We start from the raw sequence: 17108 nt of genomic DNA, 5'->3' as shown, positions 1-17108 counted from the left end.
CAGGGCCATGGTAATATATGCTTAGAAACATTCAGAAGTCAAATATTTAGAGGAATCCTTCGTTTCAAAGATATTTCCCTATTTGTGTTCAGTTCGTAACTCAGAAATTATTAAAAACGGGATTTCCTAAATTTGATCACACGAAATAAAAAATGGGAATCAAACTTTTCTCACAAAGAAAAAAGATGTTTATAGACATCCAAACTCGATGCACAACAGATGAGAACTGATATTTAACTCTGCCATTATTGATATGTAAAATAAAATTTGATTTATAATAAAACAAATTAGCGTTTTTAATATATGAGAGAACTTTAATATTGAATATAATAGAACCAAAAACTTTTGTGATTTCACTTGCATCTCAGTGCTGTCCCTTTCATAAGTCTTGAACCAAAAACATAATAATACAAAGTCTCTCCATCACCAGATTCACAAAAAGAACAATTTCTTTTATCAATTCTAAATACAAATGAATTTAATTTACAATAGCTAGTAAAATCCAGAGAAAACAGCTTTCTCCTTTTTTGGCAAAGTGATAATTTCTCTCGGTTGTGTGAAGTATTATTTTGTTTATGTGCTCATCTGTAATTTCATCTTAATTCGGTCAGGTCAATTTTTTTCGGTGAGTCAATTTCCCTGAGTCACTTAATTCGGTGAGTCAATTTGGCCCACCGTCTAACATTCTTGTTCAGAATGATGGACTTTGTCTCGCAACTCAAGTTTTCTCTTGTTTTCCAGTACAGTCTTCATTTTCACGTTTTTTCTTTCAAAGGCAGAGAATACATGTCATCAATATTGCTTGAAATATGTTTGCTAAATAATAATAAAGAATTATTTCAATCCTCCTTACAAGCATGGAATGCACTTAGGAGAAAAAAATACAGCAAAATACAATAAAAATCAAAACATAAAAAAAAAACAGGAGACAATAACATCTCAGCTACTTAGAGAAAACAATTAAGCTATACATAATTAAGCCGGTCCACAAGCTGGTCCATTTTTGAAGAAATATTAAAAAGGCCATATCTATTCCAAAAAGCCACACAAATGAAAATATTTTCTCGAGAAGAGTTAAGCTGAGACTCGATATGTATAAAAAATTTGTTTCTCAGTTCGTGTTTTTTCTATCATCATCGACTATACCTAACCAAAAATAGGAGTTTAGTTTTACAAAAATCACAAATTGTGTACCAATAAGAGGATTATACCTTAACAGTGAAATTGAGTTCCAACCTTATCCAACTCGTTTTGTTATTTTTTGTCAGTTCCTTCTGTCTTGTTGTTCCTAGGAGTGGCTCATTCATTGTATATTCTACTTCCATTGTTTCTGTCACAGACTAGCAATCGTGTATATTGAGAAGAACGTTTTCTTATTAAAATTTGTAATAATTCTTTTTTAAATTACTTAGTTTTATTTAAAATTTAAATTTTAAATTTTTTAAATTAAAAATTTATTATTATTTTATTTGAAATTTAAAACAAAATCGTTTAATTTAAAAATTTTCTCGTCTGCTTATATATTTTGATTTTAAATTTTTTCTTCTCCACGCTGGGGAGGCTCTGTTCAATGCAGGCGAAACACTCGCCTAATTATTCTCCATTTTCTTCCTACTGGCCGTTTCTAGGAAGATTTAGGAAGCCACGAATGAAAATAAGCAGCTTTAGTCAGTCAGCTAGCGTATGGCTCAATGGCTTACTCAACTTCAGCTGGCTTGACACTATGGCGTACTTACAATAGTAATAGATTTTAAATAGACCTCGCAACCGAATTACTTTGCTTAATCAGACATTTTGTCAAAATCTTGTTTACCTGAATCAGTTCTGTTTCCTTTGTCTATAGTCTTTTCAGGATGAAGGGTTCTATGACTAGAACTGGCAGCATGCACTTGACCGGATATGCTGGTCAGAGGATCTGTTGATTTTGTACCAGGTTTTTTGGCTGAAGTTTGACCAACTGACATCTAAAAGTCACATGGAGCATTCGTTTAATTCTCAAGCATCAAGATTGTGGTTTTTGGGAGTTACACACACACACTATGTATATATATATATATATATATATATATATATATATATATATATATATATATATATATATATATATATATATATAACACAAATAATCTAAGAAGAGCTTTTAAGCACTAGTTGAAATTTTTAAAACCTTTTTTGCCTGGTATTAAAAATTTGTTCAAATCTCATTTGATTTTCAAAAGAAGAGAGACAGAAAGAAAGAGAGAGAGAGAGAGAGAGAGAGAGAGAGAGAGAGAGAGAGAGAGAGAGAGAGAGCCTCATTTTTAGAACTGAGGCTATTGTATTGAAAATACTTATCATTTGCTCCTAATAAGAAAACGAGTATGAACCCCATACCCCATGTCCTAAAATTTGCCTTGTAGGTTAAGCTAATGAAATTACGAAATCGGCATTCTAAAAGCATTAAGGGATTGTAAAAGACAGCTTTTAGTCTTAAACATTGATTTTTCTAGGACATAAGGTTGGGATAACAGTCTTAACTAGTAAAAATAGAAAGGTTTTTTTTTTTTTCAATGTAAACAAAAAACTGGTATTTCTACAGCTTTATGAACGTTTCTATCCTTATTTCAAAGACTATAAATAAAGTCATTTTGATTTTGGTGCAGTCCTCTAGCATGTGTAAAGGAACCAATATAATTCTGAGTATGTGGTACTTGGGTATATTCAAACATCTGGAATTCCAAATATATTTCTGGTTAAGAAAACTTTTATATATATAAAAAGAAATAGAACTGATCTTGACCTATCAAATCTAGTATCAGTTTCTGCTGAGACTTTAACAGAGTTAATACTATCAATAACAAAGTTAATACTCTTTCTTTCTCCTTTCTTTCTTTCTTTTCCTCTGGGATCTATTAGAGTTATTGAAGTGTAATATATTCTCTGAGGCTTTAATACTAATAGGACTAATGATAAACTTTACCGGACACTCCTTCCTGTCAGACCAGTCATTCCTAGATTTTATGGTGCACCCAAAATTCACAAACCAGATCAACCCCCTAGACCTATTGTTTCAACAGTAGGTTCAGCTACACAAAAGTTGGAAAGGAATTTGGCTGGTATTTTAAGATTCATAACCCTCAGTAGTAAACACACAATAAGAAATATTAAAGAAGTAGTTCAAAGGCTTAATAGCATCAACATCGGGGAGAATACCACAATGTGCAGTTTTGATGTTGTATCTTTGTTTACCAGCATACCCTAGCCCTGTCTTATACCAGCTTTACAATCAGCTTTAGAAAAGGATGGTTCCTGGAGGGAACTGACTTGCTTTTACTCCGCAAAAATCATTATTCTCCTGTATTTATGTCTCAGCAACGATTACTTTAATTTCAAGTATCAAACTTATCAACAGATTTGGGGCATACCAATGGGATCAGCCTTGGCATCAGTTCTCAGTGAGGTGTTTCTACAGTATATTGAAACTAATATCTCCAAGCAGGATTTCAAGGATCTCCAACTCTACATGAGATATGTAGACGATTGCTTAATAATTTGGAACGGGAGACAAGGCAAATTAAGATAGCTTCTCAATATTTTTAACCAGCAGGAGTTGAAAATAACCACAATTTACCCTTCTTAGATGTTCTCATTACAAAACGGGAAACTAGGTTGGAGTTGAGCGCATATAGAAAGCCAACTCATAGTGATAGATATCTGAGATATGACTCCTATAACCACCCTATAGCCAAAAATTATGTAGTCTATTCATTGGTTGCTAGAGCATTCCTGGTGTGTTCCTCTGATTTTGAGCTGAAAGCTGAACTTAAACATATAAAAGATGTTCTGATAGGTAATAGATATCCCCAAAAAGTCATTGACAAGTTATTTCCAGGAGAAAGATGAGTGGAAAAACCAATAGTTCTGCTCCTAAAATTAAAGAAGATAAACCCTTTTTGTCATTACCTTATATTAAGGGCATTACGGATATTTTAAGCTCCAAACTCCCTAAGCCTGGATTTAAGGTGTTTTTTCCCTCTGGAAGGACTATCTCCTCCTTCTTGAACAAAGGCAAGGATAAGATTACTTCAGAACCACTAGGGGTATATCAGATTCCTTGCAGCTCTGGTAATTCCTATACAGGTCGTACCATTAGACCTCTACATCACCAATTAAAAGAACATGCTGATTCCATTGATACCTGCCTTGAAAAGACAAAGCTACAGGGGGAAGATACTTTTTCTGCATTGGCCCATCATATTTTTGAAAACCCTTCTCACTCCATTAAGTTTGACCAGGCCCAACTTGTTGCTATTGTCCAAAAATTCTTAAAGCAAAAAATCAGCGAAGCTTTGGGAATTGCTAAAAATAAACCAGCCATCAATAAAGACAATAGTTAGTTTCACATTAGCAAAATTTGGGAACCCATCATCCATAGACTGAAAACACACAAAAAACTCTATCCCTCTCCTACAGGCCCAACCTCTTTAAAATGTACTAGGATAGCGGCCATCGATGCCTCTACAAAAATTCGGGCCATCACACAACAATAATTCCAGGTTCGGCTCATTATTAGTGTTGTTCAGTGTTTTTAGTTTTATTTATTTGGTGATTTTACTTTCCGGCAAGAAATTTGAATTTAACCAGATGATGACAGGCACAGGTCCTGTCAAAATTATCGTTAGAAAAATCAATCACCTGACATCCATAGCTTAGGTAAGCTTATTACTATCTATCATTATTGAAGTGTAATTTATTATTTTATTTTATTTATTATTAAGGGAGATGTAACGAGTTGCCTCTCTGTACAAATTTATCTGTATAAATTTATCTGTACAAATTTATTTTGTACAAATTTATCTGCACAAATTTATCTGTTCAAATGTATCGGTACATTTATCTGTACAAAATTATTATAGCGTTTTTGGTGAATAAAGTCAAGTCAAAGATGAAACCTTCAAGCTATTTAGGAAAAAAAGAGCTATTAAAGTTTAAACAACAATATATGATAACATTTCATTGCTATGATAACATCAATGGCGTCAATTGGGAGGAACAGAGAGGGCCAAGTCCCCTCCCCTAGATTTTGAAAATGGTCAAAATTTTGACAAAATTTGGCCTGAGGCCAACACAGCTACGCACGCTCCTCCTCCAACCTAATCTATTTAAAGCCTCCCTCTTTACACCCTCCCAGGAAGTTCCCATTTCCTTTAAATCTTTATTTATGACATCCTCCCAACCCAGACAAGGACGACCTGCTTTCCGTGTAGCCCCAGACGGTTGGCCAAAAAGGACAATCTTCGGTAATCTGTCATCCTTCATCCGTAGAACGTGGCCTAGCCATCTCAACCTTTCTTTCATTATAGCCCCAGAAAGCGGGATTGAATCACACTTTTCGTACAACCTACTGTTTGAAATACGGTCAGTCAGCCGGGTACCCAGAACAATCCGTAGGCAATTTCTCTGGAAAACATCTAGTAAATTTTCATCTGCTTTTCGGAGTGCCCATGCTTCAGAGCCATATTTGACCACTGTCATCACTGTAGCTTCCAATATTCTAATCTTGATTTGTAGACTTATCTTCCTATTCTTCCAAACTATTTTTAACTGTGAAAAAACACCCTGGGCCTTAGCTATTCTACTTTTAACATCTTCACTGCTCTCACCATCTTTACTAATAATACTACCAAGGTAACTGAAGCTCCCAACCTGATCAATCTTTTCGTTACCTAATGTCACCTGTTCATCTTCACTTATTCCTAGCCTTAGTGACTTAGTCTTCTTAACATTAATTTTCAAGCCTATTTTAGCACCCTGAACTCGTAAAACCTCTAAAAATTCATTCATTTTGCTCACACTTTCATCTAATATGCTTAAATCATCAGCATAATCTAAGTCCAGGAGCGTTCTTCCTCCCCATTTGATTCCATGGTCTCCAATTGCCTTTCCTGTGCTCCTTAAGACGAAGTCCATCAAAATGATCCATATAAAGGGGGATAGAACACAACCCTGCTTAACTCCTGATTTAATACAAAACCAGTTGCTAACCTCATTTCCTACCTTAACGGCAGCAGTATTATTCTCGTACATAGCGCAAATCACTTTAATGTATTTTTCAGGTATACCATATAACGACAAGACCTTTGTTAACGCTGTTCTATCAACAGAATCGAAAGCTTGCTCATAATCGATAAAACTGAGGACCAAAGGTGTTTGACAACGAAGGGACTTCTCAATTATTAACCTAAGAGTGAAAACATGGTCGACACATCCTCTACCTTTTCTAAAACCGCATTGTTCTTCCCTTAAAACTTTGTCTACAGCATGTCTCTGTCTAAAAAGTATCATATTACTCAGTAATTCTCTACCTACAGAGACCAGACTAATGCCTCGATAATTACGACACTCACTCTTGTCACCTTTCTTATACAGTGGTTTAATTAAGGTTTTCCTAAAATCATTGGGTACTTCCCCTTTTTTCAAAAATCATGTTACTAATCTTCAGTAGCTTATTCCTAACGTCAGAGCCACCATATTTAAGAAACTCTTTTATCATACTATCAGCACCTGGGACCTTATTATTTTTTAATCCTTTTAATACTGCCGCTAATACTTCTTCAGTAAACAAATTCCTTCATATCCAAGGTATCACAAACTTTTTCATTTTCATCTATATCTTTTCCTGCAAGTGTATCTCGGTTTAGCACATTCTCAAAATGTTCCACCAATCTTTCTTTAACTTCTCCTTATCACTAATTGTGGCCCCATTTCTATCTCTAACTGGGACTAGTCCGGATTGGCTACTCCCTTTCAATTTATTAATATGCCAGTATAATATTTTACTATTATGCCGTCTAGCCGCATCTTCCAGATCCTCAGCAATTTTATGCTTGGCTTCCACTTCACATCTCCTTAGTTCATATTTTAATGCTTTCTCCACTTCCTTTACATTCCTTTTGTTTTCATACGACCTATCACTCAGATAATTCTTATACAAACCCCTTCTACTCTCTATTAAACCTAAAGCTTTTTCACTAATATTCCTAGTTGCGGTCTTAGCACTCTTCCCTAGGACACCATCAGCAACTTCACAAATTGTTTTTCTGAAATTATTCCATCCATCTTCCACATTGTCAAATTTTAAACTCTCAAGTTTAGTACTCAACTGTTCCTGGAATTTTTTTCTCAAATTTTCATCCTGAAGTCTACCAACATCATAACTTTCCGGGAGGGAAATTCCCTAGAGAGGATCGCAAGAATTATGTATGTTGACTGGGAATCGACCAGGGGTAATTTCCCGAGGGGGGAGATTTTACTCAGGAAGAACTTTTCACGGAGGAATTTTTTGGGAGAGGGGGGATACATCAAGGGGTAGGTAGATTTCCGAGTATTATTTGAAAAAAAAATCAGAAAATAAACATAAAAAAGTTTTTTCAACTCGAAATAAGGAGCAACTTTAATACTTAAAACGAACAGAAATTATTCCGTATATGAGGGGGGAGGGATACCTCCTTATCAATACCCCGCTCTTTACACAAAAGTTCAATATTTTGTTTCAAATCTTTAAGAACGACTTCTGAAACATACGACCCGTTTAATTAGAATCAGAAGCTTTTTTTAAAGTACTAAGAAAAGTTAGTGTAAAAAGAGAGGTGCTAAGGAGGGGGCACCCCCTCCCCCTTATATACAGAACATATTCTTTTTGTTTTAAGTTTTAATTTTGCTCCTTACTTTGAGTAGAGAATTTTATTTTATTTAATAAAGTATTATAAAAGAATTTTAGGCTTAAGTGAGAGATTTAATAGACTAGTTATTAAACGTGATTTGTGAATTTTGTCGTTAATAAGTTGAAGGCTAGTAAAAAGCATTGGGAAAGAGGGAAAGTTTGGAGAGGCATAGGTTAGTGAGGGATGCATTAGTAGAGTCTCTGCTAGACGGAATAAGATATTCGTGGATAAAACAGATTGAGGCATTTTTGGATTCGAGGGGAATGCTCAGTGCATGGAATGGGGTTTATGGTAGGGGTAAGGAAGTTGGAGAGGTTTCTAAACAGGTTTATTCGATTTCAGTTGATCGGGAAATTCAGAAATAGGGATCTCGTATTAGAACGTTTGAGTCTCTTGGTTTGTGTTCTAGGGCAAAAGAGACCTGGAGAGAAAATGTATATTTTAGAGCTTGGCTTTCTCGGAATGATATTGAGTGGGTAATCTATGTAGAGATAATTTTATACTACTCGTTGGAAGAAGAATATATTTGGGAAGGCTTAGAAAGACAAGTTGTCCTTATTGTTGCCCAATATGTGGCGAATGGGAGGAAAACTTGTTGCATTTTCTGGGGAAGTATGAAAGGTTTAGAGATTTGAGAAAGGGGATTTTTGGAGTGGATGGAGGAAGAGCCTTGGGGGGAAAAATTTTTGGGAAATTTTGGTTTTCTTCAGCGCTGAAGACACCTTGTTTGATATTTCAGTAACACCCCGCTCTTTATGCTAAATTTTTTTTATTGTTTTAAAAAGTAGAGCTATGAGAAAGAGTTAAACTTTTGCGTAAAGAGTGGGGTGTTGAGGAGGAAATAACCCCTTTTATATACGGAATAGTTTCTGTTGGTTTTAACTTTTAATGTCGCTCCTTACTTTCAGTTTTAAAAAAAACTTGTTTTTTTTGCTTAATTTGCTTCAAAAAACGAACTTCAGCACTGAATTGACCAATTCAAGTAATTTCTTAATTGTGTACCCCTGTTTAAAATTATGCACGATAACGTAAATAAATGCTACCAACATATGACTTACATTAATTTCGTCATCGGGCGAAGCTATCATAGAACAGTGAAAAGGTTCCTCTTTCGATTCAGCATGATGATCTAGCATTTTTCTCTGATCAAGATCAGCTCCATCCTTGTCAAGGAAATTACCATCCGTTGCCAATGTCATTTCTTTTTTTCTTCGATTCGTGGAGTCAACACCAACACCAGGATCAGCTCCGTTCTTTTCGTTCTTGTCATTAATTTCACCATCATTCGCCAATGTTATTTCTTCTTTTCTTCGATTCGTGGAGTCAACACCAACACCTGGATCAGCTCCATTCTTTTAATTCTTGTCATTAATTTCGCCATCATTCGCCAATGTTATTTCTTCTTTTCTTCGATTCGTGGAGTCAACACAAACACCAGGATCAGCTCCGTTCTTTTCATTCTTGTCATTAGTGTTGCCATCAGTCACCAATGTCGTTTCTTCAATTCCTTGATTCTTGCAGTCAACACCTGCAACTCAAAGAATAGTTAATTGGTATGATTAATATGACTAATTGGTTAATTAATATGGTTTATTAGTTATTAGTCATGGTTAATTAGTATAATATGTTAATTAGTAATATATATTAGTAATATATATATATATATTAGTTAATTAGTTATGGTTAATTAGTTATTGGTTAATTAATATAATTAATTGGTAAAAAATAATTGTACATTTAAACTAGAGCTTTAACAAATAATTCATCTTATAAATGGGGGAAAATCATCATGGGGAATAAAATTATACGTATTTTATTTATGCTCGGGTGAAGCCCGCCGACATTCAAGACGAGCCCGGGAAATGAATTCTCACTTTCCCAGAAACATCTTGATTTTTTTCAATTTTACTATAATCAGTTTATTTATCGTGCAATGCGATTTTTCTTAAGTATTTCAAATTGTAAATTCCCAAAATATTGTCTTCCTCTCTCCTTCCCAAAGATTCCTTCCCAAAGATTCACAAAGATTCCTGTGTATGCAACAACTCTATGAAATATCCCTTTACCCCAAAAAAATCACTATGATAATAGAAAGAAGTAGTTGTTGTAATCCGAGGAAAAAAAACACAGCTTTTACCCATATATTTCAACAAATATCATATAGTAAGAAGAATAGAAAAGCTTTATAGAATCAGATAAACAACTATATTTAGTAGGAAATTATTTTTTTCAGAAAAAAAACTGGTTTCTTCATTGACACCAGAGAAAACTGGCACTGTATTGTAATACAGTACCGGTTTGAAATTCTTAGACTAGCAATTCCAAGACTAGAAATTCCTGAGAAATTTCAGGCGAAATTCCTGAGACTACTGTAGAACCATAAGCTTTTTTTCCGCATGTTTACGATAATTGCATAGGCGTGTTTGATATTAAGTACTGTCACTTGTTTGTTTGCATTTGCTTAATTTGTCACGGCATTCGTTGGGTTTTGCAAAAAACATTGCAGTTTAAATTTTACTTTCATTTTTTTTTATTTCATGCTTAAAGTATTTCGGGGCGTTTTCTTCCATGCGCATAATGTTTGCCAATATTATAAAGCTTTTATTTGTTACTTTCGAGGGTGAAGAGGTGTACGATTGAGATGCTGAGTGGCAACGCTGTTGCAGCAGGCTAATTCCTTTTTTCCCTATCTACAGCCATTTGCAATCATTGATATTTTTGGATAACAGGACGCTTACACATCAGTTCATTCAAGGGAGGGAGGAGGAAAGAAGAGACGCCAACAAGCGAAATTTACGGAAGCGCAAGTCACGGGGAGAGGGGGGCAATATAAAAAAAGCACAAAACAGACTAAATATTTGAAAACATTCCCACTTACCTCTATGTATCCTTGTAATAGGAATTTCTGGAGAAACTTGGAACGTTTTGACAAGAGGAGATCTGGCACTTGCAATAGCAACCCCAACATCTGAAATTTTTTGAACATTTAAAATCTTTCCGGTAAAATTACAATATATTTCATTGACCCCCCCCCCCCCCCAAACCATTTTCTGCGTTGATTGACTTGAACAAAGTTAAAAGTTACAATAGAGGAACAGATAAAAGCAAAAGCCCGAAAAAAAAAATCCTTGTCGACGTGAGTATCGTTTCTTTACTGTTAAAAATATCCTGCATTTAAAAAATTGTTTTAAAATTTAAAATTTTGAAAAAAGAAAAAAATAATACTAATTTGATTGAAAATAGAAGAATGAAGAGAGACAATTATGCTTGCCTTTGATATTTTTCTTCCTAGTTGTCTAGTTTTGGTGAGGGTTTGTAAAGAAATCTCTCAAACCTGTGAAGAGTTTAAATTTAAAAAAATGAAATTTTTTTTACTGAAAGTAGGCAGCATCAAAACTTAAAAAGTACAGAAATTATTACGAATATGAGACGGTTCTCCCCCACGTCAATACCTAGCTCTTTACGCTATACTTCTAATTTTGATCCAATTCTGTAAGAATTAAATGAAAAAAAAACAAGATTTTGTAACTGAAAGTAAGGAGCGACATTAAAACTTAAAACCAACAGAAATTATTCTGTATATGAAAGGGACCGTCCCCCCGTGATTTTCGAAAAAATGAGCACGGGAGGGGTCCTAGTTGCCCTCCAATTTTTGGTCACTTAAAAAGGATACTAGAACTTTTTATTTATTTTCGAATAGGTCTCTCTTGATATTCTAGGACCACTGAGTCGATAAAATCAGTCCTGAAAAAAAAAAAACAACACGCATCCGTGATCTTTCTTCTGGCAAAAAAATACAAAACTCCACATTTTTGCAGATAGGAGCTTGAAACCTCTACAGTAGGGTTCTCTGATCATGATACGCTGAATCTGGAGGTGTAGTTTTCATTAAGATTCTATGACTTTTAGTGGTTGTTTCCCTCTTTTTTCGAAAATAAGACAAATTTTCTCAGGCTCGTAACTTTTGATGGGTATAACTAAACTTGATGAAATTTTTATATTTGAACTCAGAAAAAGAATCCAATTCTTTTTATATATCCATCGGAATCAAAATTCCGTTTCTTCAAGTTTTGGTTACTATTGAGCCGGGTTGCTCCTTACTTACAGTTCGTTACCACGAACTGTTTGATACATGTTCATGCATAAAAAATAGCGACGAAGACCACACTGCCTATCCATAACAGACAAATATAAAGTTGAAACAATAGGGAAAATCTTTTCAAGACAGTGGGAATCAATTCTGTGAATATTTCGGCCCTATGTCCAAGGGCCGTCTTCAGCACAATACGAGAAAGAGAGAGAAAAAAAATATGTATACATAAATAAACGTATATTAAAATGTGAAAATTAAAACTAATAATGTTAAAAACTTTTTAAAAACAGCCCTAGCAACCGTACTTCAACGAAGTTCAACCAAGAGTCCTGGTTTTTGCAAACTAAACCATACAGAACTTCTAACATACAAAACTAAAAAAGTGAATTTCCCCAAATTCAGGTGATGCAACCAGTTATGCCTGATAAAAGTTGTATTTTTGTTTTTAAGAAAAATGTCGAGACAAATTTTAGCTTGTTTTCACGTTAATTATTAACATTTTTTAGGTTATTTCCATAAATACAATTCTTTCTTCTTATTGCAATCAATAAGGAATAATGAAGAGGAAACAGTGGCACCAAATGGAGGATTCCCCCCTAGATTTTTGAAAAACAGACTTCTTTGGTGTTTTCACTGAAATAATTCAGAGAACAAAAATTGCTCCCAACCAGAGGTTGAAAAATAAATCCCTCGCCAACAATTTTGTGAGTTGGCAGCACTGGTGGGATATCGTTCTATAGAGTTATTGTTTTGTGTTGGACTAGCTATATGACAGAGATATCAATTTTATCTTTAGCTTTAGGCAATTTTCCCTTGTTTCTGAACTTTCTTTTTCATAGTAGGTGTTCAAATTCCTTCCCGAGTTTTTCTGAGGGTTAAGGGGTTGAAACTCAAATTTTACGGATACAGGTTGTAAAACAAATTAGGTCCTTTACGTGTTTTTATTGTAAAATTGATCCTTGTGTGTTTTCTAAGCGAAGAAACCTAAAAATAGCAACTAAAATGATATCCTATTTCAACTAAATCAGAAATGACAATTTATCGCCGAGAAAGGTGATTGAGACCACCCCCCCCCCTCCGTGTAAATTATGGAAGTAACTATGACAACGTGACCAATTCATAAGCAGCATAAGTAAAAAAAAAAAAAAAACACCTAACGAGTAGAAATTACTTTAAATCGGTGGTTACAACTATTCCTAATTTCCCTCTCGCAGCACAAATTTACTAAACTTACAAATATACTAAAGCCCCCCCACTAAAAAAAATACACATTTCTAACAGCTTAGTTAAAAATACAGAATAAGAATCCAAATCGAAAGCACAAATGGCACTTAACGGTTCTTATGGATGGGTGAAAAAGGGGTGTGGGGTGGTTGACACGTCGCTACGCCGTGACGAAAAAGTGTTAATAGTATCTCTGACTAAAGGCAAATTTCACAAAAAAAAGAACACCTATTTAAAAATAATATCAAGTATCTGCTTTTATTTCTGCGTAACAAAGAAACTATTCGGTTTTAGAGACAATTTTCGGTCAGATAAGTCATTTTGTCAACTATATTTAACAGCTGAGGCAAATTGAATATTTTTTTTTTTTTAGACTTTTTTCTGCGGGTGGCGAGAGATCCGGCAGACGAAGCGAATTTCGCAAAAAAAAGGAATATCTATTTAAAAAGAATTTGTTCATAAATGAGAAAATTAACTCGCTTTGAACAAAAGTTTCGGTCAGAGAAGCAAATTGATCAATTATAGCCTACTGTACAACAGAGGCGAATCGAATAGTACTTTTTTTCTCCTTGGACTTTTTTTTTCTACGGGTGACGAAAGATCCGGCAGACGAAGCAAATTTCCCCCCCAAAAAAAGAAAAAAGATTGCCTGTTTAAAAAGAACTTCAATTGAATACTTAAAATTTTGCCTATCGAAGAACTTTAATTCTTTTTAAACCAAAGTTTCGGCCAGAGAAGCAAATTTGTCAACTATTGTCTACAATCGATTAGTTTTTTTTTTCTTTTTTCGGAGACCTTTTTTCCTGCGGGTGGCGAAAGATCCGGCAGACGTAGCACATTTCACAAAAAGAAAAAAAATAATGCCTATTTGAAAAGAATGAAATCCAATTGAATAATTTTTAATTTTGCCTAGTGAAGAACTTTAATTTATTTTAAACCAAAGTTTCGGCCAGAGAAGCAAAGTGTTCAACTATTTGTCTGCAACATAGATGAATCGAATAGTTTGTTTGTTTTTTTTCTGTTCCTGTGGGTGGCAAAAGATACGGCAGACGAAGCAAATTTCACAAAAAAAATACCTATTTAAAAAGAATACCAATTGAATACTTTTAATTTTTGCGTAATGAAGAACTTTAATTCATTTTAAGCACAGTTTTGGTCAGAGACGCAAATTGGTCAATTATAGTCAACTGTCCAACCGAGGCGAATCGAAAAGTACTTTTTTTCCGGAGACTTTTTTTCTGCGGGTGGCAAAAGATCAGGCAGACGAAGCAAATTTCGAAAAAAAAAGATTGCCTATTTAAAAAGAATGTCAACTGAATACTTTTTAATTTTGCCTAATGAAAAAATTTAATTCATTTTTAACCAAAGTTTCGGCCAGAGAAGCAAATTTGTAGCCTATAGTCTACTCTACAACAGAGGCGAATCGAATAGTACTTTTTATGAGAGATTTTTTTTTCTGTAGGTGGCGAAAGATCTGGCAGAAAAAGCTAGTTGCACAAAAAAGAAAAAAATACCTATTAAAAAGAATACCAATGGAATACTTTTAAAGAACTCTATCGCATTTTAAAACAGAGTTTCGCCAAGAGAAGCAAATTTATCAATTCTAGTCCAAAACAGAGGAAAATCGAATAGCCACTGCATGAAGACTTTTTTTTTTCCTCGGGGGACAAAATATCCGGCAGACGAAGCGAAATCAACAACGGTCTAAGCTTCAAGCTCGTCATACACTTACCTTTTAAATCGCTCAAAGCCTTAAGATGTCCCTCCCCATTAATATGTTCATACACGGCACTTCCAATGACGAGGGTGTCACAAATATTACACTTTAGATTTTTCTCTATTGGAGATCTTGAAAATAATGGATGGAAACTTCCATTTGGAAAAAGAGCAAGATCGTTCAGTCGCTGGTCATTATATTCTTCTCCCTAAAAATAAGCATAAAGACCAAAGGATTAAACAAAAGGTGGTATAAAAAGGCGGAATAAGGATTGAACATAAAGGTGGAATATTAACCACAAAATATATGAGGCAATATATGATGGGATTAATGGAAGGCTGGTATTCCAGAGCACTAACGTAGCAATCAAACCTTTTGAAGTGTTAAACAGCATTGGACAGATAAAGAGTTAGGGAGAAGCAGATGATGAGTTACCTTTGGAGACAATCTAGAGGTTTGTTGAAAGCAAAGCAAAGCGTGAAAAGCAAAGCATTAAACAAAATCTGGAACAAAACATAGGAAAATTAACAACAAAGCATAAGAAGCAACATATGATGGGAATTAATAGAAGGCTGGTATTCTAGAATATTAATATAGCAATCAAACCCTTTGAAGGGTTAAACAGCCTTAAGCAGATGAAGGGTTAAGCAGTTTAAGGGTTTAGCTTTACAGAAAATATAGAGTTTGTTAGTTTCAAATGTTTATCAACTATAATTAAACCATGTTATATAGTCAATGCGCTTTAAGTGCTTCAATATGCCCTAAACAATTTTTAGATCTTTGGCCTACTCAGAGAATTGAAAAATGAGCAAACAGGGATCTAAGCTCAATTTTTGACCCAAAATGGAAAATACGACTATTCAAGAAAAAGCCTTAGCCAGTTGTAAATCCTAAACTGGCCAATTACCACCCTGCATTTCATTTGGTTTCATCGCATTCATCTCCGAGACCTGCCTATTTACAGACTAAAAGGATATAGAGACTAAAACATGCCACAAAAATTCCAGGTGGCATCGAAATATTTGCCGTCAAAGTGACTTTGGTGATTTTGGTAGTTGTAAATATGTATTTTCATGACTTTACAGCGGCAGCTCCAAAAGTTTTTCTCCGCAGTACCCTTGGCTGACTTACAAAAATTTTGCAGCAATGCAGAAGTCTTTTTATTTGATTCTTAATGAGAAAAACGAAAAACTGTGAAATTTTTCTGACTATAGCAGTATTTGCTTTATCTTCGGAATTATTTACAGAGGTCACTTTAATTTAAAAATTTATTGGAAGAGAAGAAAAAAGTTGAAGTTTATATGTTCAATTACTTTCAGCACGAGCAAAAACTAAATCTTTAGATGTATGGCATTGCTGCTTCGTTTGGGTCCATCACCTTCATTTCTAAGACCTGCTTAGAAATATATTCAATGCACAAAAGAGAATAAATAGACAAAAAGTTCCACATCAATACCATGTAGCCTAGAAATATTTGTCATCAAAGTTACTTTGATGATTTTGACCCAAAACAAAGATCGAGGTCTAAGCCATTTGTCTCCTTATTTTCCAGTATCCTGCTAGTGTTTGTGCTATAAAGCGACAAATTACTGCTATCAATCCGAAAAGAATAGTACATTTCTTACTTCAACTTGACGCCACCGCATGTAAGAGGGGTTTCAGGCTCTTTTTAAATTCATAAAACAAATATCTTTTAGTTCAAGCTACAGTTTTGTAAAATAAGTACTATTTTGACGATTTTACTTTTTATTTCGACTTGAAATTATTTTTAAGGGGTTTTAGGGTCTTATTATCCAGAATTCGAAAAACTAGGATGGATAAAACATATTAGGTCCATTGAACTTGAAAAAAAAAAAAAATTGAATTAGCGTTCAGCATCCTCGAGACAGCTGAATCTTTCGGTAGCGACAAGTTAGTTTAACACCGATAGCAATGAAAAAATATTATCAAAACTATCATTTATTATTGATAAACGGATAATACCACACAAGAAGGAGCTTTATCACAATTTGACGTTCTGAAGAAAAAGAAAGCCCCTGCTTGAAAAAAAACAAGCACCAGAGAAGCCAGTCATTATTTTTTTACGTAATAATTAATATACTTATAAGTTTAATTCTATACTTGTTTATCTTTAGTCTTGTTTGAAATTTTTCTCTTAAGCTCCATCATATTCGAGAGAAAATTAGTTTTTTTGCTGTAAAATATTAAAAAAGAATCAACAAAGCAAAAAAGCAAACTCCACCTCTGTTTCGAAAGTCTAACATTATAGAGAAAGTTTTTAGATTAATGTTGAGAGGCTCAAGGCCCACTTTTAGTTTTACACTATTTCAGTACTTTTTTATTTAAATTCCGTTCACTTGCCTACGAGTCG

General features: G+C 34.3%; 3 protein-coding genes across 9 annotated transcripts in view; 1 reads left to right on the top strand and 2 right to left on the bottom strand.

The window, feature by feature from the left end:
• Positions 1-1964, bottom strand: part of LOC136026797 (daf-12-interacting protein 1-like) — a 51056-nt gene extending 49092 nt beyond the window's left edge. The window contains exon 1 of the mRNA XM_065703497.1: positions 1814-1964. Within this exon, the coding sequence (XP_065559569.1) occupies positions 1814-1964 (151 nt within the window). The remainder of the gene's footprint in view (positions 1-1813) is intronic.
• Positions 1-17108, top strand: part of LOC136027568 (microtubule-associated protein futsch-like) — a 682876-nt gene that overhangs the window by 455594 nt on the left and 210174 nt on the right. The window lies entirely within an intron of this gene.
• LOC136026796 (uncharacterized) overlaps positions 9059-17108 on the bottom strand; it is a 34967-nt gene continuing 26917 nt past the window's right edge. Inside the window, exons 5-7 of the mRNA XM_065703496.1 lie at positions 14753-14945; positions 10501-10671; positions 9059-9231 (exon numbers count right to left, since the gene is read on the bottom strand). Of these exons, the coding sequence (XP_065559568.1) occupies positions 9059-9231; positions 10501-10671; positions 14753-14945 (537 nt within the window). The remainder of the gene's footprint in view (positions 9232-10500; positions 10672-14752; positions 14946-17108) is intronic.

The sequence above is a fragment of the Artemia franciscana genome, chromosome 5, assembly GCF_032884065.1.
Source record: "Artemia franciscana chromosome 5, ASM3288406v1, whole genome shotgun sequence".
Lineage (NCBI taxonomy): Eukaryota > Metazoa > Arthropoda > Branchiopoda > Anostraca > Artemiidae > Artemia > Artemia franciscana.
Note: the sequence above shows the minus strand (reverse complement) of the source record. Positions and strands in the feature narration are given on the sequence as shown.